This window comes from Neophocaena asiaeorientalis, unplaced genomic scaffold, assembly GCF_003031525.2.
Source record: "Neophocaena asiaeorientalis asiaeorientalis breed wild unplaced genomic scaffold, Neophocaena_asiaeorientalis_V1.1 scaffold483, whole genome shotgun sequence".
In the NCBI taxonomy this organism is placed as follows: Eukaryota; Metazoa; Chordata; class Mammalia; order Artiodactyla; family Phocoenidae; genus Neophocaena; species Neophocaena asiaeorientalis.
In genome coordinates this window covers 404,253-430,546 of record NW_020175631.1, presented here as the reverse complement: position 1 = coordinate 430,546, position 26,294 = coordinate 404,253, and the positions used below count along the sequence as shown (strand labels likewise).

The 26,294-nt window shown below is 35.5% G+C and overlaps 1 protein-coding gene across 6 annotated transcripts in view; it reads right to left on the bottom strand.

Annotated features, from left to right (window-relative positions):
* The window catches only part of LOC112390457 (platelet glycoprotein 4), a 139,636-nt gene that overhangs the window by 7,656 nt on the left and 105,686 nt on the right, over nt 1–26,294 (bottom strand). For all 6 annotated transcript variants that reach the window (XM_024731413.1, XM_024731414.1, XM_024731410.1 and 3 more), the window contains 8 exons: nt 24,238–24,326; nt 23,544–23,752; nt 12,672–12,832; nt 8,427–8,574; nt 7,483–7,662; nt 5,948–6,039; nt 3,852–3,898; nt 616–685 (listed from right to left, as the gene is read on the bottom strand). In XM_024731413.1, coding sequence (XP_024587181.1) covers nt 616–685; nt 3,852–3,898; nt 5,948–6,039; nt 7,483–7,662; nt 8,427–8,574; nt 12,672–12,832; nt 23,544–23,663 — 818 coding nt within the window. In that variant the 5' untranslated portion in view covers nt 23,664–23,752; nt 24,238–24,326. The remainder of the gene's footprint in view (nt 1–615; nt 686–3,851; nt 3,899–5,947; nt 6,040–7,482; nt 7,663–8,426; nt 8,575–12,671; nt 12,833–23,543; nt 23,753–24,237; nt 24,327–26,294) is intronic.

The following is a 26,294-nucleotide window of genomic DNA, read 5'->3' as shown; positions in this document are numbered from 1 at the left end:
GGACTCAATACATGTTTTCTAATCCCCTGTTAATTCTAGTTGAAGAAATGCTGCTCTTTTCAGTTTTACAGATAAGGAAAAATTCAGAGATATTAAATGCTTACCCACACCACAAGCGTTTAGAAACAGGGCTAGGATTCAAGGATATCGGTGTGTGTGTGCGCCAATGCTTTTGTAATAGCTGCTAGGCACCATCAATTTGAAAAGATGCTATACTGTCTGTAGAGCACATTAACATAGCCCTGTGACTGTGGTATCATCCTCTTTGGACATCTTTACAAAGACTGAACATGCCTTTCTAGACTTGACTGTTACTACACATACTACTAGTTTAGTAAAAGAATGAAAATATAGTTCTCGCTTAGAAATAACAAAGAAGAAAATGATTTGCATTATGCAAAATATCCTCCTACATCTTTCAATTTTTTAAAGACTTATGAACACATTATGAATTCCATATTATATTTCTTCTTAATACATCAAGAAAAAACTTCCCTAAATGTACTTTATTTTTCTCAAATAACATGATTATTAAGTATGAGCTTCTTGGTCTGTGTTTTATCTCTTAGGTAAAGAACTGTGACTTCGAGAAATACATCAATGTCTTTGTCTTACCTGCAAATGTCAGAGGAGAAGAATTGCAATACCTGGGTCTTCTCGATGAAAGGTGGAAATGATGCTGCATCTGTTTAAAAACCAAGCCAGTGGCAAGGGATTAGGTGTAATGTGTGTCCTAGACAAATCTAGAAATCTCGATTCCAGCAGGGTTAAGAGAAATAAAATGCAAACTGTATATATAATATTAAAATTCTCTGGTAGCCACACTTTAAAATACAATCAATATAAAAATTAACAAAAATCTCAAAATTCAGTGTGTACTATATACTTACAGCACATTTCAGTTTGTACTAGCTGCATTTCAAGAGCGAAATTGTGGCATGTGCTAGCAGCTACCACATTGAACCAGTCTGTACACTGTACACAATCACTGGTATTCAATTTCATACTAAATTTTCCCACTCCTTAAAAATTAATGGAAGTTACAAAACAATGGCAAAATCGCACGTTGTTAAAACTGTGATTGTGTGTTTTGAAATCCTCCACCTATCAGTAGAGTAGCTCTTTTCTTACCTTGAGGTTCCTTTAGAACTCATTTTGGTAAATGTTGTTCTTACTTTTAATAACGATTCATTCACCTACCCTAATGTCTGATTAATATTTTTTAAGTCACTTATTGAAGTTCTCTCACTAAACAGAATTTCATGCAAATGGTTGGAAAATGTACACATCAAAATAAAAAGGGCATTTGTTGAGTTTATTGAATCTCTCCTATGGTTATGACCCATGGCACACACTGGATATAAGCAGAAAAAATGAGATTATTCCTCCATTTGCTCCACAAATGAATGTCACCAAAATGAGCCACCACTGAATGTGTCTGTTCAAAACAGTAAGACCTATCCTTCAACTATGAATACCATGCTCTTCTTCTGGTAACTGCACTAACCTTGTGATCTTATTACATTTCATTTATTTATTTATTTATTTATTTCATTTATTTATTTATTTAAATACAATCAATATAAAAATTAACAAAAATCTCTTAATTAACAAAAAAATCTCTTTTTGTGGTAAGTGAAATGTAACAGAAGATCTCAATGAACTTGATACTGACATTGAGAGAATGTTGGGACAACTGCTGTCCCAACATCGTAGCCATTAAAGGAAAAGAATACCTTGAAAAGCTTTAAAAATGATTTGAAATATCATCGAAAATTGTGTCATAATGACACCAGCAATTACCATGGGCCATGACCATAAGATAGCTGATATTAGTAGGGCTCTTTCTTGTAATACATTCAAATGTAAATCAATATTTTCATTTTCTGTCTCTTTAAACTTACTGAAGAAGGTAGAAGAGGTACATCTAAATCATGATAAAAAACACCTTGGAACACTTTCCATTTCATTAGTCTCTTTTCCCTAGTGCCCTAACTAAGAATCTCTTTCACAGGGATTCCATCAGAGTCCTCTGGCCTGTTCAGTCTACCTTTGCTCCTAGTTTGTTTCACTGCTTTTTTATTCTTAGATACTTTTAGCTTCATGCCCGATACACCTGTATTTATATTATAGTCATTAACGAACCCTCTAATTCCTCTTTTTTTTTTTTTTGCGGTATGCAGGCCTCTCACTCTTGTGGCCTCTCCCATTGCGGAGCACAAGCTCCGGATGCGCAGGCTCAGCGGCCATGGCTCACGGGCCCAGCCGCTCTGCGGCATGTGGGATCTTCCCGGACCAGGGCACGAACCCGTGTCCCCTGCCTCGGCAGGCAGACTCTCAACCACTGCGCCACCAGGGAAGCCCTCTAATTCCTCTTTTAAAACTTCTCTACTTCTCTGTTTTGGACAAAGTTTATAAATATATTTTTAAGCCCATAAACAGTAGTTTACTAGAAGAAGCACAGTATATTTTTCTCTGTGTCTAAGGACTGAAGTTGATGCTTACGAAATTACTAGAGTTAGTGGTATTGGGACACTTGACTACTTGCAGAAATGAACTGCTGAGAAAGGACCTCCTTACCCATCCCTATGATTCAAAGCACTACAAAGCAAACTCAACGTTTGGTTTTGCTCTTTTCTTCTAGAAGAGTGTTAACAAAATTAAATAAACATGCAAAACTCAGCAATACTTTTGTGAAAATGAATATTCTGTTTCCTTTTTATTCCCTGCCTTTTACATAACTTTGTATTTAACATTTTTCATCTTCATTATATTACCTTCCTATAAAGTACTGTCTCACTGGCTTTGTAAACATTATACTCTGCTTCTGCTTCTTAGCAGCTGAAAGTTCACCTCTGATTTTAATTACCTCATGGGATTTGATTCCCATTGCTTTTTACAATCAATTCTTTTTTTATGCTATTTTTATTTTTTTATTATTTTTTATTTATTTATTTTTTGCGGTACGCGGGCCTCTCACTGTTGTGGCCTCTCCCGTTGCGGAGCACAGGCCCCGGACGCGCAGGCTCAGCAGCCATGGCTCATGGGCCCTGCCGCTCCGTGGCACGTGGGATCTTCCCCCACCAGGGCACGAACCCGCGTCCCCTGCATTGGCAGGCGGATTCCCAACCACTGTGCCACCAGGGAAGCCCTACAATCTTAATTCTTAAAATGATAGGCATATGTGTACTTTGCTTTTTTTTAAGGAGAATAATAAGCTGGATCTACCACACACTAAATCTAAATTCATAGTACTTTCTTTCTTCACAACTCTAATTCAGAATGTTCATTTCTGCATACATTTTTCATGGTTAGTACACTTATAACCTTGTTTTGTTGCTGTTTTCTCTCTCGTTTCTGATCACCTCATTCAAAAATCCGTGGCTCTGTCTTAACAGCTTCACTGATTCTACCTCATATTGAAACCTCAATTTGGATGCATGTTTTACTTTTGGTACTTATCTTGATTTTTTAATTCTTTCAGTTTTAAACCATTATGTACACAGTACTTACAAAAGATGCAGACAGTGACGACTACTCTAAAACTTTCTAACCCCTGACTTCTGTGGCCAGGGAGGGCGTTCAATTAAGTAAAGCTTTTATGAAGCAAACATTTCCCCAGGAATGCAGTAAAGGCTCATCTTCAATGGTTAATCTTCAGAAATCCCATCACATTAGACAGACATTTACTAAGCCTACATAAGAACAGAGACTCTGAATTATGTTGCAGGGATACAAAGATAGGTAAACGCATACCCTCAACCTCCAGAACACTGTAGGTACCCTGGTGGATTTGTGGGAGAAAGGAGTTGGTTTCACTGTGATTATTACCACAGAACAAATGCCCTTACCTGTACCATTAATCATGTCACAATAACTTGGCCAATAGGAGAGATTCCTTAGGAATAAAAAAAAAAAAAAAAGAAAATGATCAGTCTCATTTCAAGAGCGTGTTTTCACATTACATTGTCTATTATGAGTCAGTACTCCTGCAAAAATAATATTGATTAGACTAGATGTGTCAAATGCTAGGTTTAAGAAGTGTTCTAAGTCATTTGGTCAATGTTTTGTTTGAAGTTTGCATCTTGTTGAGATAAGTGAAGTGCCTGATGCCATTAAGTGGCCAGATTATACAATAAAAGCTGCCAAAGGTTGGTAGTTAGAAACAACTTGGAACAGAGTTCTGCAAAAAGGAAATTGAGAAGCACTTATCAGAAATTTAGCTCTCTACTTAGGGGAAAGTTTTTTTTGTTTTGTGTGTTCAGCTGAATAGGAGGAAAATATTAACCAGATAACTGGTATAAACTCAGTATGAGGGAAGAGGGAAGTGTGGAGGAGGAGAGAAAGAAGCAGATGTTTGATCAGCAGAGATTAGAAACATGTAATCAATTTAAACTTTTCCTCTCTTTTACCTCTTACGCGAGTGGGCATTAAAGTAGGATGGAGTTTGTTAATTTGTACTCTGGTATCTACATAAGATATATGTATCAACATATATATCTGGAAACAATAAAAACAATAGTAGTGATAGTCTCTCTGCACACTCAGCCCCACTTTTTGGTGATGGAAAATGGGTTTTTCACACTCCCAACATACCATCCAATAAGATGTCAAGGCAAGCTGTTGATTCTTTGTTGTTGCTTTTAATTTAATTAATTTATTTTTATACAGCAGATTCTTACTAGTTATCTGTTTTATACATATTAGTGTATATATGTCAATCCCAATCTCCCAATTCATCCAACCACCATCACCTCCACTGCTCCTGCTTTTTTAAACAGAGCAAACTTAATCATGCTCAGTCTTGCCATGGTCAGTTAAATTAACCTTGTCATAATCTTAAACTCATGTGAAATTCTTACTCCAATTTGGAGCATTTAGTAACACTCCTCAAAAACTATAATATTGAAATAGAGGAAATGCTCACTTGCCTCAATATATAGTGATTTCCCCTAAAATGAGCATTTCGATGTGTTCATTTTCCTCCATTAGAATTTTCAACAAAAATACGTGACTATGAACTCTGTAGAAGAAAAAGGACTGCACGAGTGTTTAACTGTTTTAAGCAACTTTTAGATAGGAACGCAGTGTGAGGTAATGTTTACTTAATAAAAATATTTCATCTCTTTTGATTTTGACTATTCTTTGTCAGAAAATCACTGACTTAAAAGTCATTTTAACTTTGAGGAGAAAAGGCTTTTCCCTTGAATATTTATTGGGGTTCGTCCTATTTTAGACATATGATGAATAAATTAGGGGAAAGTAGGAAATCATGGCTATATGAACATATCTCATTCTACTACTGCTTCACAGGAGGCATGCTCCTTATTTTCAAGTTTAATATGTCAGTTTTAGCACTTGAAGTACTACTTCCCTTATTGCATTGATAAAGTTTTTAAAAGCTAAGTTATCAATGTAGAAAATATTTCAAGAAAATTTTGAAGGGGAAAGTCATGAAAGTGTTGGCATGGATTCATTAAGCTTCCACCTTTATAGGCACATTTAGTCATGTCCTTGGAATGAACAATTTTTATTTGACATGCTCGGTTAAAATTAAAAAAGCAGAAAGATATATTTTCCTAGTTACTAGATGAGTTAATGTATTGATTTTCTTCCTTTTCATTTGTGGTTATGTAATTGTATGAGTGCACGATAACGCTGGTTATGCAGCAGAGATGGAAGTAGTCCCTTTAGATTTCTTTAGGTAAGAGAACCTATGTATAAAGGTCAACCCTCAGTGGGTCTGACACTCAGCACCTATGCACTAGTGTGACCAGTCGTCACAACTAAAGGGTTAACGCCTGGCAGAACAGGAGTTTCTAGGGCTGAGATACAGGCAGGTCTGTTCCATAGGTTGGTGTCTGTGTATTACCAGTTGTTAAATAAGTTTCTTGCCTGCCTTAGAGTATCCTAGTGACACACACACACACTTTGTGTGAATACTTACTTTTTGCCTTTATATGTGTCGATTATGGCAACTTTGCTTATGTTGTCCTTTCCGCTGAAAACTTTATAAACTCCATCTGCAGTATTGTTGTACTGAAAAGATACGTACAAGAAAAAATTACTTCTACAACAAGCCACATTTTCTAAGTTATAAAATATGTAATTAACTTACACATTTCTCAGTGGTTGTTCATAACTTTTTAATATGATTTGAAATATATATATGCAATAAAGTTTTTAAATTTTTGGTCTTTAACATTTTAAAAAGATATAATATAAAAGGTGCCTAGAAATAAGTGCTAGATCCTCAGACAGAAGGAAACAAATAGCAAAGCTGACATCCAACTCTAGCACACTTTTCATAATTAAGCCAGAAAGGCCATCTTAATCACTACTCCTATTTTATTGAGGTGAGGGGATAATGAACAAAACCTATGAGAACAATGACAGATTTCTAGAAGTATTCTCAATGTTATGATCTTTAATAAGATAATAAGTGCTTACAAAATTTAAAGCAGAATTAGCCAAGGAAAGAATTAAGAATATTTGTGTTAAATAATAGTAACTGAATTTATTATCCCTTAAGGCTTTCTATATTCATACTTGATTGATCTATGAACTTGCAATCCTAAAAACCATCTAAAGTAAAATAACAACCATGAACTGGAGAATATAACTAGTACGTCATATAGTGCCAAATGAAATCACCGTCATATTTTCAATGCAATAGTCACCTTGTCCTATTTATAATTCAAAACATTATGCTATAACTAAGTACATAACCAAGTTCACGTTTTTCTTTATCTCCAAACTGCCATTTCATGACATTTGTAGATTCCTAGAAGTTCTTATCAACTAATTCTGTGAAAATATGACATTGCTGACTTATCAATCTGCTGTGCAATTTCTGGTGACTTTTAAATTTACATTGAAATAAATTTGTAACAGGTCTAGAGAAGGAAGAATGATATGATGAATACTATTAACAAAAATAAAAATATGGTATTAAACTTGATTTTTTTTTTTTTTCGGTACACGAGCCTCACTATTGTGGCCTCTCCCGTTGTGGAGCACAGGCTCCGGACGCGCAGGCTCAGTGGCCATGGCTCACGGGCCTAGCCGCTCCGCGGCATGTGGGATCTTCCCGGACCGGGGCACGAACCTGTGTCCCCTGCATCAGCAGGTGGACTCTCAACCTACTGCGCCACCAGGGAAGCCCCTAAACTTGATTTTATCAGACAGGAAATCAAAACCAAAAACAGTGTTCAAAGTCTTACCAGCTTATAACCTTATTTGTGACAACTGTATATTTATCTAAGAGTGGAAACTTGATTAAATGTGCTAAATTCAGATAAGTAAATTCTCCCAACTAGGAAAACTAAATCCATGTAGGTAGAGACTTTAAAAAACTTAGAACATGTATTCCCATATCAGAAATAGGGTTAACACACTAAATGATAAAATTATGAATTGTCAGTGCCATTATATTTATCCAACTAAAGTCTAACAGTATCAACATTCATACTTCGTACTCACAGGATAAAACACACCAACTGTAGTGGTAATAGGGTATGGAACCAAACTCAAGAATGGATCCTTATAGCCCCACAATAGTTCTTTCAAAGTTCTCTTTTGAAACATAGAAGATTTTGACTTTTTGATAAGTGAATTGAGTACTCCTTGAATAAATACGTTTGGGTAGAGGTGGGGTGCAGCCTGCAAAAAAAAATCACCGTTTAAGACACCAATTGTAGTATCAGATTTTAAACAAATAAATGGAAAATACTAGAATTAAGCTTGATAAAAGTTTTCAACTGTATCTTTAAAATGACTGCCAAATCTTGCCAAGACTAAAAGTGTATTTTTTCTTCATCTCTGAATGATTACATTTCTCTGCCTCAGTGTGAGCCACAGGAAGAAGACTGTCAAAGTTAAATCCTACTTTTTAAAAAATAAAAATTTATTTATTTATTTATTTTTGGCTGTGTTGGGTCTTTTTTGCCGCACATGGGCTTTCTCTAGTTGCGGAGAGCGGGGGCTAGTCTTCTTTGCTGTGCGCGGGCTTCTCATTGTGGTGGCTTCTCTTGTTGTGGAGTGCGGGCTCTAGGCGCATGGGCTTCAGTAGTTGTGGCTCACGGGCTCAGTAGTTGTGGCGTACGGGCTTAGTTGCTCCGTAGCATGTGGGATCTTCTCTGACCAGGACTCGAACCCGTGTCCCCTGCATTAGCAGGTGGATTATTAACTACTGCGCCACCAGGGAAGTCCTAAATAATACACTTCAAATAGTTTTCTAATTCAGTTGATTATTCTATAATCTTGTTATCTTTCCAAATGAGTGTAATTCAAAATAATGCCGTAAGAACACATTTTCATAAAAATAACAAAATAAATGATATCTAATAGTAGTTCTAATCATGAGATTAATTACAGAGGATTCTAGAGTATTTCAAAACCAGTAATTTCACTGTTTGTCTACTCACTGCTACAGCCAGGTTGAGAACAGTGAAAGTGTCATTCTCGGTTCCAACTGATAGTGAGGGTTCAAAGATGGCACCATTGGGCTGTAGGAAAGAGACCGTGTGGGTCTCAGAGTCATGGGTTATATTTTCCTTGGCTAGATAACGAACTCTGAAAAAAAAAAGTAAATAAAATTTAAAGTAATTGTTGCAAGTGAACATTAAGTCTCAAATGCCGTTCATTCATACAACAAATAATTTTTGAGTGCACAATGTCAGAAATTAGGCTAAACAAGTGGGTTAAAATGATATATAAGCAAATGCTGAGTTTCTAGCAAATCAGAGAAGGCGGGGAGGGGTGGGTGGGCAGGTGTCTTAGAGGTGCAGAGCAGGGGAGAAGGAGTACGTGTTATTATAGGAGTTTACACAGAGTCTGTGGGAAAACACAGAACAGGTACAAACCCAGGCTTGGGATGGTTATGGGGGGATAATGGACAAGACACAATTCCACACAAGTGGTCTGAATGACAAGGAGAAGTTTAGTTAGGTAAAATAGGGTAGAAAATAGCAGGTAGAAGATTAAGGAGTAAGAACATGGTGTAATTTTAGATACGCAAACTTTTCACTATGGTTGGTTTACAGAGTTAGAGTAAGGAGAGTGGTGGAAATAAAGCCACTAAAATAAACAAGATCTCAAACACAAAAGGATTGTGTCCTGTACTCAGATATTTAGCTTTTTATCCTGAGGGTCGGGAGGAGACAGCAGAGAGGCTGAAGGAGAGGAACAGTAAAAGCACATTTCCGTATATTAGAAAGAATGTTCAAAGTACACAGCCTTTCCAGTACTGGCTTTTTCATAATTTCTGGTATTTTAATCAGAATTAAAATAACTAATGGAATATAATTTCAACTTTAGAGACCACTCCCCTCCATCTCTGCCCCATATATTGTATACTTATGAGTTCTAAGCTCCTGGCTCTAAAATCTCTAGGCAAAGTACCAACTACTTTTTAGGAATGTGGTGAAGGGTTATATATGGAAAAAAAATCTTTTGCAAGTATAAGATATTTACTGAGATGCAATAAGGTAGACATTATTCATTGCTCTATCATATATCTGAATGTCTATTATGTGAGGTTCTAATAGTTATCTGTTGTTATCTAACTAAGGTAAAGACTGAAAAAGCATGGGACTGAAATGGAAAAAATAAAACAAACCAAAAACACCTGACCTGATTTCAATCAGGTATAATAAAAATGTAAATTGCTGTAACATAGGTAGTATGTGTGTTTTGTATCCCCAAGCAGTGTCTGGTGCATGGTAAGTTCTCCGTAAATATTTTTGAATGAATAAATTTATTGTTCATATTCTTTAAAAAGAGAATTCACAAAAAATTGAAATAGATTTTATTGCTAATGTAATTTCATCAAGCTTTATTATTTATTCTTCTTGGAGTACTGTAGACATGCAAAGAATATAAAAATCTGGAACATCTCCCTGGAGAGTCTATTGCTAGTCAATTACTCTTTTCTATTAGATAAGTATATATTAAAATTAGATTACATATTAACTTTTAAAATTAAAATACTTTAATTTTCAGGATTATATATATGTATATATATATATATACATAAAATAATTGAAATAGAAAAATAATTGTGACCCAAATTCTAGTTTACTTAGTTGTACTTACATTGTACCAGTAGATGGCACTGACTAACAGAAAAATCCTTTAAACCGAGGCCTGTGTTTAGAACGTACTTTTAAAAAGAGAACATGAATCACTAAAGTTTTTGTTTAAAAATTAGAATGTATACAGGTTTCAGAAAGTGTTGGTTAATAAGGCCAAAGGGAGGAATTTGCCTCCGATTTTGCTATGTACTCCTGCCAAAACAAAGTAATTAAAAAAAAAAAAAAAAGATTGGATCTGAGAATATTCTGAAGGAGTTACCAGGTCTTCACAGAGATGGTGTAGGTTGGAACATATATAATTCAGATCTCTATCCAGGCAATTTTATGCTTTGACCCATGTCACATCTTGTCAAAGTTTCATCAAGCTCACTTTAGCAGCCAAAAGCCAAATAAGCCTGTGGTTTGAGGAGAGACATCCTCCTCCACTTAGAATTTCAACTGAGTTCAGGGTGTAACTGATGGAGAGGCAGGATCACCTCAACACGTGGAAGACTCTCAAACTATTAACTTTTTCGGAAAGGTAAGCATCATTTTCCCATCATTTAAGGCATCCAAGCAGACACTAAGGACCGTTTTGTTGACATCATGAGACAAGATGACTTGTAGTTAATCACAAATTCGTTTAACATTGTTATATAAATAGGAGTTTATTGTTTATGTACTTTAGCTGCAAATCCAACTTCTCTTCTCCAGGTAAATCAATTATATCTAACCCACCCCCTTTCATCCCTTCAAGAGCAAGGTTTAAGCCTCTAAGAATAAAATATGTATTAACTGTCAACTATCAAAGCAGGACTAGGGCAGGATTCAATATTATGTTTATGTTTTCCACACCCCAATTAATATCTTTAAAAGTAAAAACATAACCCCTCCAAACAAACAAAAAATTAAAAACTGTGATGAGTTCCCAAATTCTAAGTATTCTCTTTTATCACATGTATTCGGTTCTCTCAGGGTATGATTTTTAATCAGTTATGCTTAGATTCTTACTAGGTCATATGTGAATTCTACATTTTCATAGGTACACATCACAGCTAACAACAGTTTTTGGGCGAAGGTATTCATATAGGCTTTTCATAACAACATAAGAACTATAAGACCATGAAAAAATAAAAATATTTTCCAAGGTGAGGTGTTGTTTTGTTTTGTTTTCTGGGTTTTTTTTTTTTTTTTTGTAACAATGAAAACCATGTCTTCTTTGACAGAGCTGTGAATAGTCACAGACCTGTGCCTGGAGACAGGAGACGTGGGGATAATTATTAGGACAGAATAGGCACCAAGGCTCTTGGCAGCTTACGTATCATGTGCTATGGCAGCAGGCCTCACCCTCCCAACTACTGTTATTTCATTATATTTGCGTGTGAGTTGTCAATCTAGAAATATATTAATGCACGGAAAGGAAAGAAATTATATAATCATAGACCATCTGAAACAGATAAGAAAGTAAAACTATGAATTAGAAGAAATCATTACAAATATGAAATTTTGTAATAATACTTGATCATGGCATATGAGTAGTTGTCTTATTCTTGAGGAAAAACCACTCGTGTGTATAACAAATGATACAGCAGGACTAGCTATGTTCACATATGGGCACCATAAATACATTCCTAATACCTGGATACGGTTAGTGTTTTTAGCACCTCAATCTCCCCTTTTCCTACTCTGTTAGAAAATACACATAGTCTATAATTTACATAGGAGAAAATGTACACAAATATCTAAGAGTTACCTGTTCCTAGGTTTGTGTGAACATGGACAAATCATTTCACTTACCCTGGTATCACTTTGTTTTTAAATTTACAAAATGAAAAGTCCTGGCTAATTATTTCCCCCTACTTCCAATAGGCTATGATTCTATTCACAAGTATGTTAAGGCATGTAGATAAAGGTGTAGCTTATTCAGTCTCAGTACTGAAGAAAACATAAGAATGAAACTACTGAATAAATACAAACACCCACATGACCTGGAAATTAGTTGGAATAGAAGTCCTTAGCAGGTATTGTAGTTAGGTAGAAACAGTTTAATGCTGCGGTTCTCAGAATTGAGTGTGTATTGCAGTCCCCCAGAGTACTTGTAAAACTCATTACTGGGGTCTAAACCAAGTGTCTCTGATTCATTTGGTCCAAGAGAATTTGCATTTCTACTTAGTTCCCAGGAGATGCTGATGTGGCTGGTTCAGGAGCCACCCTTGGAGAACCACTCATATAACCTACACTTTCAATTTTAGGCTTTCAAAGTGCTCTGGTTTTAAAATTGTGATAGATGGTTTTCTATTTAGCATGCATACTTTAGACTTGTTGAAAATATATGCCACAAGTGTAAAACTCCTGTAACTTCCTAAATGTAGGGCAGTTAATTGGTGCCGGTAAATTCATAATAAAATATATGTTTCTTATCATCATTAAATCCTTAGATTAGGCTTTTGTATAGGCAGAAACAGAATATTTCAACGTATGTTAATGGCAAGAAAATAATAAGTACATTTCAATACAATGGCAGTTGTCAAGTGGAAGCTTTTTCAGAAACACATATGGTCAAGGAAAGAATGCCACTTTTTATGGGGACTCGCTCACCTGTACGTGTAAGGACCTCTTTGCTTAACTTTAATTTTGCTGCTGTTAACTGCCACATCCTCTGGATTCTGCACATCAAAGATCCAAAACTGTCTGTAAACTTCTGTGCCTGTTTTAACCCAATTTTTAAAAGCAAGTGTACCTTCTTCAAGGACAGTTTCCTATGAAAAAGAAAACAAGTTTGGGTTATTTCTTTGTAGTAAATATGGGCACTTGTGGGAGTTTAAAACCATTAATGAGTTAGTGAAAGAACCAAACTCAAGTATCTTGTTTGTGAGAACCTCTGCAACCTGCCACAGGTTGCGACAGAAATGTTTTCAACACATTTGATAGCAATCTCTTTTCATCAACCTTTTACAAAGAGAATCAGTGTCTAATATTGCAGACCATGTCTGTCGATTGTAAGGCCAACCATTAGCAAGCTTTAGAGTAACCTTATGGCAACATTGCAACAGCTTATAACACAATTTATTAAGCTAATTTAAAGCTTTTCCAAAAATTTATTACCAGGTTGAATATGAACTTCTCTTCTGCCCTCAGTGAGATGGATTGAAGAGGCAAAACAGAAAAACTGAGAGAAAATTCTAGTGGTATTGGAAGCTTTTTCACTTTCTTCAAAAGTTGGATACTTCAGGGGAAAATCACTTAATATCTTTTAAATTAAGAAAAACACAAATTTGACTTCTCCCCTTCAAAACCCTGCTAAATGAGGCTTTCCCAACTCTCAGTACATTTGCAGAAACCTACTAGTACATGTTTCCAAAAATTACAAGTTTAATTCATTATTATTAGGTTAATACTTTTTTTAAAAAAAGGATGAAATAAGGAAGTTTTCGTGTTATCCTTTTGTGAAATCCATTAAAATTCTTTGATGATCCTTGTAATAAAGATAGACAGATAGGAAAAATACCAATGACAGAATCAGAAAACCCTACATTAGAAATCTCTCTTGTGCTTCAGGAGTTGGGACTGAGTAGAAAGTCACCGAAGCCCTTGGGTCAATTTCAGTATCCGTAAAACGAGGGAATTATCATAGATGCTCTCCTGGATTCCTTCCAAGGCTTTCACTCTCTGGGCAGGAAGCCTATGAAGCTCTAGTAGCTAACACAGACAAAGGTGACTTTGTAGCAGGCAGTGTTTCCAAGTAAGCACCTTGGGAGGAATGCCCAGGTGTAAAGCTCCAACTTACCTTGCTGCCAGAGGAAGAGGAAGGAAAGTATTTCACACATAATGAGCCTAATAAGACCTAGGAATACAGGGACAATCTGACTTCTTTGTTTCTGTCACCTGGAAGCATCAATTCATAGAATGATGGATCAGGAAAGGACATTGGACATTAGCACATTTTCTAGGAGAGCGTGCTGAGGCTCTGAGAAACCAGGTGTCTGGCTCAAGGGTAACTGAGGCAAATACCTAGAAGAATCATGACGAGGATCCTAGTCTCTGACCCTTAGGCTGGTCCTCTTTTACACCGTGTTTTTACTATTTTTTGTTCCTGTCACCTCTGCACTTAGTTGGTAGAAGTCAAGTTAAGTTTCATATCTTCAGGAAACTTTACTTATTACTTAGTGGAGAGAATAACGGAATTCCTTAGAGAAGAACAGGACATCAGCTAAAATGCCTTTACAAAACCCTGTGATGTTGCAATCATTGCTGTTGCAATGCAATTGGAGCTGCTAAAGCGATGTTAGATCTTCTTACTTTTTAGAAGCAATTGTCCTTGAAAATCTTTTTATTTGCTCCTAAAAAGTCTATTTCCATAGCAAGCTCAAAATTAAGACAAAATTGTGTACAGATAAAGTATTAATGCTATACTTTTAAATGTAAAGGTGTTTACCCTAAATGATGGGGCTTTTGAAGCTGAAATCTATATGGAAGCTGAAAGCTATGTTAATTTACCCATTTCAAGAGACTTTATGAGGGGAAAACACACACGAACATACACACATACACATAATTACTCTCACCCTATAGAATGTTAAGGACTAATACATATAGTATCAATTGTTTATCATGTACCTCTCAAGGCACATATTTTATTTCAGTTCTTAATGAAAGGAACTCAGTAATGTACTTGGCAGGACAGAAAACTCCCTAACTCTGATGCTTGTGCATTTCATATCAAAAGACATTGTAACTGTATCATGCCTTTCTTCTAACGCCATGAATTACTTTGTCTTATTTGTTGACCTAGAAATTTTTTTTAATGGGGAAATTGAAACACAAAGAGTTGAAATGAATGCATTGAATTACTAGCTTTAGAATTAGGGTCATCTAACCCCATCCAGTTTTTAGAAATAGAAGTGGGTCCTAGAGAAGCAGATGTCTGATTCAATGTTGTATGACAATTTAGTAGTAGATAATGGAGAATCTGGCGTTTCACTCCAATCTTGTGTGGTTTCCGTAACACCATGGTTTGTTCAGAGACACAGAGAAAAATATTGAAGCAGTCACAATAGGAATGAATTTCTTCTGATCCTAACATTATCAAACGTACTAAAAAATTGTAGAGGCCTCTGACTACCAAGGCTAAATATAAGTTCCTGTAAAAGGAGCAAAAGTTTTTATGTTCTTTGTGAATTTAGGAGGCCTTGATTTTAAGTTGACTTTGGACTCTCTACCCCATTTTGCAGATCTTTTACTAAATTTGAAGTACAAAGGTGATAATTATGTGTACGGAAAAAGTAATATAATTTAACATCCTCTCACTTGGCTAATATGTACATCAGTATCTGTCCCTGACTTTAAGTGTTCAGACTATCCAGTCCTAGTAATGAGTGGATACCAGCCTGATGACTGCCACATGACAGGGTCTCCAGCTGGGTTTAAAGCCACATACCTTGAAACTTCTATTTTGCTACATTAATTTAAAGGTAGATATATGCGTCTGTAATGCCCTCTATCTAGTCACCTGGTCACTTGATTATTGCTGTTACGGGAAAATAGTACTCATCAACTTTAGTGCAACTATTAAAATGCCCTTGATATCTTCCTATGCCCGAAGGGTATAGAATACATACGTAGAAAATATATTGTCCCATTTCTCAGGGCTTTTACAGAGTACCAAGAGACGGAATCGTATATAGCAGATCTTTTTTTTTTTTGGCCACGTCACGTGGCACGCAGATCCCAGTTCCCTGACCAGGAATCAAACCTGCACCCCCTGCAGTGGAAGCGCACAGAGTCCTAACCACTGGACCACTGGGGAAGTCCAAGAGATTTTAATCTATGAGTAGATTTCCTTAGCCTACTCCCAGCCTGACCAAGTATATTGGCTTCTTCACTCAAAGCCTAGAGTGAAGTGGTTAACAATGAAATAGATGCTATGAGTTTGATTCCCAGCTTGGTCACATGCTAACCAGTTAAACCTGGGCAGGTTATTTAATTTCTTTGTACCTCAGTTTCCTTATCTGTAAAATAGGGATACTAATAATAACATTAGATTGAACTATATGAAATTAGTATTTTTGAAAGTCAAAATAAGTGGAATATGGTGTAATTAAATATTTATCCTCATAGGTTATTGTAAGAATGAATAAATGTGAGCATCAGAACAGTGTTAGCACATTCAGTAAACATTGACTATTATTATTATACAAATATTCTCCACCCCTTAGAGGGAGAACTCTCATCTCACTTACTTTCCAGATTGCTTTAACTACTTCGTTCATAGGATTCCTGTCTAAACCAGTCATCTGGCAAGAACTCATGTAAAATCCTGTGACACTACTTTTTCTATTTAATCACTTTTCTATTTATTCTCCATCCAGTGAAATCAAAACTTCCCTAAAAAGCAGAAACATACTGAAAAGAGTCTTTGTCCTCTCCACTCACTATTACAATTTGTTCTGTTTAGGACCAGTTACAAGCAGTCTTCCCATGTTCAAAAAATATTCTCCTATGTGTGTACATGATGCATATGTGTATGTGTGTGTGTGTGTGTGTGTGTGTGTGTGTGCTGAGAGAGAGAATGAATTAGAATATTAGTACCAGTTGTGTTGAGAGTCAAAAAGTGGTTTTAGTCTCAGGTTATCAAGCCAACAATTAAACCACAGAATAACATTTGGTGAAATGGATCAGATTTAATGTGTTTCTGAAACTCAGAAATCAGCTGTCAATTATGTAAGTTATGTAAGAACCTAAAATGGGAGATTTTGTATTTGGCATGAAAAGTAAACTATGTTGATATTAAATTGGGCTAGAGGAAGAAAATTACACATGCTGATCTGCTTTTTCTTAAAACATTTTAAAGTGATTTTATTATTGGAGCTAATATGCAAATATATGTGTTTAAAACATGTTATTCTGCTATTTAAATTTATAATTTGTTTTAGGTTATTTCATGTTCTCATATATTATCATTAAATTTAAAACAAATGCTACCATCTTTAACAACCTATACTTCTGGCACATTTTTTTAGCTTTTTAGATACTATAATAATGTAAAAACTATTTTATCATATCTGGAAATGCTCTAAGCATATATTATGAAATTAATATAAATATAAATTAATTTTACTATTAAATATGTACTGTTGATTTGAAATTCTAGTCATTTTAATGAACATAAATAATTGTTATTTCAATTTATTTTATCTGGAAGCACTTTTTTGGCTACTGAAGGATCATTCTTTTCAAGAATGGGGGAAGGAAATGATGGTATAATTGAATGATGGTATAATTGAACATTAGTTTTTAATTGGAAATAAAGGTATCTTTAATTTCCTTCTTGGTGTTCTACAGTTAATATCATAGGGAAATTAAATTAAAATTATTTTAAATTGCCTATGTTATATAATATTCACCAAACATATATCAAGTGACATTAACAGAGTCAAGTGATAAGTTAATCTTTGTAAATGGTGGCAGAACTTTGACCTTTTTCTGAAGTCCTTTGGTAGTTTCTACTCTCCACATTCATGGCAGCTCATGCCATTGGCTTTTAGTGTGTCTAGCAAGAGCGCATAAACCCGCTGGGCCCACACAAATCTACTAGGAATCAAAGTCTAAAATACTGGTAAAAAAGTTTCCAGTTATAATGCATAAAAAGCACAAAGTCCCTAAAAAATATCCCTTGGAAATAACAAGAAATACACATATGTATACATACACACACACACACATATACACATGAAGTAAAATGTATGGACTAGTTTAGGCCATTTCAAAGGCTGGTGTCCGGTGCCATCTTTTAGAACTGGAAGGTATCACAGAGTCCCAATTCTATATTTAAAAATTAGATAACAACATGATATGATTTTCTGATCTTTTTAAATTAAGCACTTCTTTTTTTTTATGGTGCTTGTATACAGGTAATAACTTTGCCAATTTGCTACTAGTCCGTTAAATAAAGCAAGTAATCTGCAATGAGTTTCAATTGTAGACAAAACTGACCAGTAGTAAAACTTGTATATATTTGTAAAATAACAGAATTAACCTAAGTGCTCTGAGTCAGTGGTAAGATACTTGGCTCTCTGGGATTACACATAATTCAAAGATTTGACTTATATTGCATGCCGAACAGATATATATGCCAATCTCATTTAAAAAATAATTTTTTAGGGCTTCCCTGGTGGCGCAGTGGTTGAGAGTCCGCCTGCCGATGCGGGGGACACGGGTTCGTGCCCTGGTCTGGGAAGATCCCACATGCCGCGGAGCGGCTGGGCCCGTGAGCCATGGCCGCTGAGCCTGTGGGTCCGGAGCCTGTGCTCCGCAACGGGAGAGGCCACAGCCGTGAGAGGCCCGTGTACCGCAAAAAAAAAAAAAAATTAATAATAATAATATTTTTTTAAACTAAATAAAAAAGAAACAGTTTTATTTAAATAAAGAAAAAATCCCAGCATCTTTACATGATTCAAATGGGCAAGATCATCATGGATATATGAACATCTGAGAGCAAACTCAGGCTTAGTCTTAAATGTACCACACAGCCCCTAACCATTGAAGGGATTCTGATGATGTCTTAGTCTGTGGATATTGAGCTGGGTTACAATGTAAACCAAAGATTGCAGATAACCCTCATTTCAAAAACAAGAAGGGAAAACACTCTATTTATTTATTTTATCCCTGCTTTGTTACCCTGCCCTAGTGAAATTATACTTTCAAAGTCATTACTGACCATGTTCTAACCATTATTTCCTTAATTTTCATCTGCCTGAGATCATTTTATTCTTTCCCTGAAAATTGGCTTCCTATTAACTTCCCAAAAAATGCACTCTATTGCTTTCATTGCTTCATATAAAATAATTTTACCCTTTTCTGTTTTTCTCTTCCTACCTACCTCTGAATGCACATATCCTATAGTAATTTCTCTGCCCTTTTGTCTCTATATTCAAATTCTCCTTAAGCAAATCTACTGTTTAGTTTTATCTGTATTCTCTATAATAATGATCAAATCTCTTGAGCTCTGACCTCTGAAATATACACTGATGTTCATATCAAATCGCTTATAAAATGTCTGTTTTTTATTCTTCTAAGGTATACATTTCTATCAATAACAACTGGACATCTTGCAGTTTGTTCTTTCTACTCCTCTCTCTCCCTGTTTAGTCCCTCTATCCCATTACATCCCATCACCCATCAGTTCTATGTACTCCACCACACTAAACCAGAGTGCCTTTTGTTACGTGCAGACTGTGCAAAGATCTTTCTAAAGGGAGTCTTAAATTCTCCTTGAAAGTGGTCATGTCCTACGTAGCGCTTCCTGTTTTTGGTCTCCTCACTTTCCAGTACATTCTATTGTAGAATGATAGAGTACAAAACTGTGTAAACCATCTAGTCTCTCCCTTCAGATTGCCTAGGTATGGAAACTAACTCGTCCTCCTTTTGGCTAGGTGAGTTGGCAAGTTGATTTAGGGTCTTGTGACTGTAAAATGGGTAAAATAATAGTACCTTCTCATAGATATTTCTGAAGATTAAATGAATTAGTATATATGCAGCTCTTAGTAGGACTAAATAAATGCTTTATTAGTATATAGTATGGTATATTAGTATGTATGGTATATAGCATATTAGTATATAGTATATTTGATATCAATCTCTGAATGCAGATTTTGTTATATCTAACACCTACCAGAAAACATAAACCATCTACTATTGCCTATCATTTCATTAATTAGTCTTCTAACTGATGTTCAAAGCTTCCTAAATCTTACCCCATGTTATTATTTTTCTAATTGTCTCTCCTGTTAATCCTATATTTTTGGCACATTTTTTAATATTCCTCCTTCTCTCGTCACATTTACTTGCATTTCCACAACTTTTCCCATAGTATTAAACAGTCCTTTGACACTTTTATTGGAGCCTTCTTTGGACTTTCAAAATTTTGTACTTCAAAATCCAATTCAAATCTCACCTTCTTCCTGAAGTTATTGAATACTCTGAGAAAGTTCTCTTTCTAAATAATATTTATTTTCTACAGTATATGCTTTAGAATTCAATTATAGAGTTTCACAGGTCTCTGTAGTTTTTACAATATGCTTTCCCCAGTTAAAACTTATCTTTCTTGAGATAAATATTTATTTTATTCTCTCTTAGCCTCTATATAAAAGCCAATTTTTGATGACTCAAAACACTTATTTCCTCAGGATTAGCCATTATGAACTTAGAGATAAATAGTAAACAATTAAAATAGATGCTGGCACCTCTCATGCCATCTAACAGGGTCTAAATGAATAATATTGTTGAATAATAAGAAAGAATAGATGATCACTATTCAGCTACAGATGATCAATTATGTATCAAAAAGTCTTAGTCTAAAATGCTGTGCACTGGAAGATTATTGTCACTTTTCTATTCTGAAGATTTTTCCACAAAATAAGTTATAGTCTCTGTGTTAGAACTGATCCTGTTCTCTCGCCCCAGAATATACAGAGGAGAAGCAAGTTTATAGAGCAGAAAGGGTGTTAACAATGGCAATTCCCTCTCGCACTATTAGATCCTCCCCACCTCACCATCACCTGTCTGTCTCTATTGAACTGTATTAAAAATAGGGCTTCCCTGGTGGCACAGTGGTTAAGAATCCACCTGCCAATGTAGGGGACATGGGTTCGAGCCCTGGTCCAGGAAGATCCCACATGCCGCAGAGCAACTAAACCCGTGCACCCAACTACTGAGCCTGCGAGCCACAACTACTGAAGCCCATGCGCCTAGAGCCCGTGCTCCACAACAAGAGAAGCCACCGCAATGAGAAGCCCGTGCACCGCAACGAAGCGTAGCCCCTGCTCACCACAGCTAGAATAAGCCCGCGTGCAGCAACAAAGACCCAATACAGCCAAAAATAAATAAATATATAAAATATAATAATAATAATACCAAGAAAACTGGGAATTCCAAGGAAGGAGATGGAATTTAATGTATGTTTTCAGTTAAATGCATGAGGTTGAAAATTTTGCAGTCTGTTAGCAAGAGAAAGGATAGAAATGACTATACTGTTATTAAGCAAATATAGCATGCAACTATAGAACCTGTACTTAAAAATGTCCTATTTTTTAAAAATCTGTTATACTAAGACAAGAGCTATAATGGTACAGTGAGAAAAGTTTTTAAATTTAAAGACTAAGCATTTTAGCTAAACCAAAAAAAACACTGGAAAATAGTAACTTCTTGTCCTGGGTAACTAGATTTGAAATTAAATCTTCATATTTATTTGTCAATTAGGTCAGTGCTTTAGTGAAATATAATTGTATATGTTTATACTCCTAGTAAGAGTAAGATGTTAAACATGGATGAATGGATGAGACAGATCAAGGTCTTAGCAGGAACAGAAACTGCAGTATGAGTTGGTAGTCTAGCCCATTTTCAGATTCAGTTCTTGTTGTTCTCCATGTGCACTGTGCCTACTAACGTCTAGACCGCTGACATCTGAATCAGGCTGAGAGCTGAGGCCAGCATTCAGATATGTTTTATTTGGCTAGCACTGTATTTTATTTATTTATTTATTTTTAGTGAATGAAATAATACTTTATAATTTTGATTAAGAGGTAAAGGAATAGAGAACAACTGAATTTGAGATAGTCGAGAGAATAATTTGGAAATTAATCTTTCAGTGTTTACTTTCCATGTTCATACAATGAACTAGGCTTCTATTCAGCCTCACTATATATGATATGATGCATCACATAACTTTGTATAAGTTGCCACAAATACAGGATACCTAATATACAGTGAATGAAAGAAATTTTGTCAGCAAGACTGCCCTCATAGCTCCATTTCACTTTATATTTGTTTTCAGTTTTCTTAGATTTTCAATGTATTTATACACAAACTCACTTTGTCTATAGCATTGAAATAGTAAAAAAAAAAAACAAAAAAAACAAACCAAAAGAATCAAACTTTTTTTTTTTTTTTTTTTTGCAGTATGCAGGCCTCTCACTGTTGTGGCCTCTCCCGTTGCGGAGCATGGGCTCCTGACGCACAGGCTCAGCGGCCATGGCTCACGGGCCCAGCCGCTCCACGGCATGTGGGATCTTCCCAGACCGGGGCACGAACCCGTGTCCCCTGCATTGGCAGGTGGACTCTCAACCACTGCGCCACCAGGGAAGTCCCAAACCTTTTAATAAGAATATCAAAATGTCATCTTTTTTTTTTTCTTTCACATATGTACTTTATTTTTCATCAATGGTAAAAAAAAAAAAGCCTAACGTGCTTCACCTTGTAAGATTTTACAAAAAGGGTATATATTTCCAAACATATGTACAACAGATTTTTTTTTACACAATCAGAGGAACCAACAAAATATCCACAAATGTTGCATGCTAATTGCTCATCAACTAGCTCCACACACTTTTTCATGGTTTTGCTTCACTGTCTCCATCTTCTCTTTGTGTAAAAGCAGTGTAGCATTGTATTTTAAAAATGAACATACATGCCTTCGGGAAGAGCACACACTTTTAAATTCACAATAGTCCTTGTCTTGTTTTTACCTTGTTCTTGGTAGTTCCCCCCCCCCCTTTTTTTTTAAACCTTGTCTCCAAACCCCTGAAGCCATTTGAATTTGCCATCCCTGGTTTAGGACTTCAGCAGATCTACTTTTCTTTATTCTAGTCTTCCTTCTCTTTATCAATTAAAGTTGGTGAGTATGAAACTGAATTAGAAGGAACTAGGGTGGGAGATAAACTCTAGTTTGTTGTACAAAGCCTATATATTAAGTCACTTTATTTTTAGTGACTTAACACATAGGTGATTAAATATATTTTAGTCACTTTTATTTTTAGTTTTGTTAAAACTATAGTCAACTTGTTACATATATACTAGGATATGTTCTAAATTACATTTCTCGAAGTACCTTCTAAAAGTCAATTATCAAACTTCATCAATAAGAAATGTTCATAAGACAATCATATATTATTACACATATCATATAGAGCAGTTTACCAAACAGAAATAATTTTTACCAGTTTTACCAAATATTCCTACATCAATTTTAAACAATTTAAACAATTTTGTTTAAGTTATATATATATTAAATATGATTTTACTTTTCTCAACATTAATCAAACTGCACCTATTTTATAAATGTACCCTCACAAAATAACACTCATTTCTCATTCAAAAGCTTATCAGCATACTCTGTTGACATAATTAAATGTAATTATTTCTACTTACCTACATACCTATAATAGTTTTTTATCAGAAATTAAATATTTAGACCTAAGATGACAGTGCATTCATATAGAATATGAATGGTAGAATATACATCATACTGTGACCACTTCTCTATCATGTAGAGTTTCAGTAGTTCACAATCACGTTTGTGTTGGAGACACATTATTGCCAGTTACAATGAAATATCAAACAGCCACCCTAAGCCAAAAAGGGATGGAAGATAGAATGAATCAGGACAGCAAGAAATAGTCTTGAAATTACTTGTACCTTTTTAATTTTCTTCTCAATAAGCATGTCTCCAACTGGCATTAGAATACCTCCAAACACAGCCAGGACTGCACCAATGACAGCACCAGCGATGAGCCCACAGTTTCGATCGCAGCCCATTTTTCTGGTTCAGGGAAAAAACTAAGGTTCAGCACCCGCTTCTTGCAAACTTCCAAGTCTGATGAAGGTGGTTTCCAAGAGGTCTGGTTCTATCATTAGAAGGAGATCATAAAACATAAGCATAAGTATGATACAAAAAGATCAAAGTACAAGGAAAACACGCAACTGAAACAGATCATTTTGCCAGTTATAAACAGATGGTTTTTTTTAAAAAAAAAAAAAAACTTTCTAGGTCTTGTCCTTTCTTGATTTGACCTACCTACCAGTAGTAGAAGTAATAAATAATGTCACATAGAGCAGTTCTTCAAAGTTCTCCTCTTTAAAATTTTCTTTCTATGGATGATTAACATTCTGAAATCTTATCTAAGGAGAATATGCCTACTGTACTCTTGCCCTCTGCTTACCTTGCATCAGCCTGGGACACTTACGGGCATCTTCACCGTCTATCTGGCTTCTCCACCCCAACACAACCATCTGCACCCTAACTGGAGTTCTCCTGCAAACTGAATGTGGGTGGACTGATGTCTATCACATCTAAATGCTAAGCAAGTTTGGTGACAGATGTTTTCTTTACCTTTTTCACAAATAGAGAGATGCGGATTTTACAGGAAATGATCTGATGAGTCTCAGAGGAATCAATTCTTGTAATCAATTGTAAGCTATCTGTTAAAACAAAAAAGCATGAGTAAATTGGGAAAATACATTGCCAGAAAATTAGCACTAGACTACTCCCTAATAACATCAAAATTATAATCATTATTAAAAGAAAATTCCACTTTCATCAATATTGAGTTCATGCCTGCATTCTTTCTTATATACGGTGTTGAAAACATTGAAATATTTTAAAGAAGAGTACTTCATTTTCAATTTTTTTTAACATCTTTATTGGAGTATAATTGCTTTACAATGGTGTGTTAGTTTCTGCTTTATAACAAAGTGAATCAGTTATACATATACACGTTCCCATATCTCTTCCCTCTTGCGTCTTCCTCCCTCCCACCCTCCCTATCCCACCCCTCTAGGTGGTCACAAAGCACCGAGCTGATCTCCCTGTGCTATGTGGCTGCTTCCCACTAGCTATCCACTTTATGCTTGGTAGTGTATATATGTCCATGCCACTCTCTCACCTCGTCACAACCTCCCCCTACCCCTCCCCATATCCTCAAGGAAGTCCATGCTCTAGTAGGTCTGTGTCTTTATTCCCGTCTTACCCCTAGGTTCTTCATGACCTTTTTTTTTTTCTTAGATTCCATATGTATGTCCATCAACAGATGAATGGATAAAGAAGATGTGGCACATATATACAATGGAATATTACTCAGCCATAAAAAGAAACAAAATTTAGTCAATTTCTTTTTTTAATAACTGATTTTTAGGTAGTCTAAAGGTGAAAAGACTTTAAAGAAAATATGTAGAGGATGTCTAGTTTCTGTGATAGGCATTGCTTTCTTGCTGGTCTCACATATATATATTTTAACATATTCAAGGGTAATATTGTTCATTTTGTCATGGGCAACTGACTCATGCCAGTTCTGTTAAAAGCAACTAGATTGTGTCAGTATGTATGTCACTTAGTCAGTCTTATCTTTGGAAGAAAACTCTTAGTGGAATAAGTAGATCCTATTGTAACAAAGTTAATAAGACTTTATTATTCAAATATTGAAAACATACTCACTTGAGCTATTTTGGTTGCAATCGCATTTTTTATAATGGGGTTGACCTGACATCAATAAACAGAATGTGCTTTGTAGCTTATAAACAAATATTCCCTACTTCAAAATGCCCCTGGCCAAGGAAAACAAAAATGCGAACAGAATGGAGGCTACAGACAAAAAAGAGGCACACGCAATATTTTTCTCAACCTTGTAAGTAGAATAATAATTATACTTTGTTATGGTCTCAGATTTTCCCTCCGTAGCTTTGTTGTGGTTGAAGTACCACTCTGATGATTTTATTAGTAGTTCTTTCCACTTGAGGAAACATTTCGTTTTTTTTAAATATTAATTGCATAGCTAAGAAAATAGTGTTAAGACTAATGTTAAGAAAATAAGACTCTTCCCCCAAATGGAAAAAGATGTAATAAAATTTTTCATGGCAATTTCTTTATTTTTCATCCTTTAGGATCTCCCTTTACCAATGCCTTACAGCTAGGATACTTCCACTGGAAATCAGGATGAGCAAACTGATTCACACTGAGGTCCTCATGGCTAAGAAGCTTGAATAGTCATGAGTGTCACATGTTTTTTTCCAATGTAAACAAAACACACAAGCCTAAACAAGTGATTTATTTTTCCTGTGGAATTTTATGTGTCCCTGAGCAAGTAGAGTTGGCTTTTTATTAATTGCTTGGGGGTGGAGGGGGAAGAATATACGCTACCTCCTATGGCTTTGGCCAGGATTGTCATAATGCAGTGGAACAACTTATTTAAACCTGATAATAATGACTAGATATTCACAAGTACAATCTCCTTTGCAAAGGATAATTGTACAGCACCTTAAAATTTTTGTGAAGCATCATCCTTTTTGTTTTTGTTTTTTTATTTTTGCAGTACGCGGGCCCCTCACTGTTGTGTCCTCTCCCATTGCGGAGCACAGGCTCCGGACGCGCAGGCTCAGCAGCCATGGCTGAAG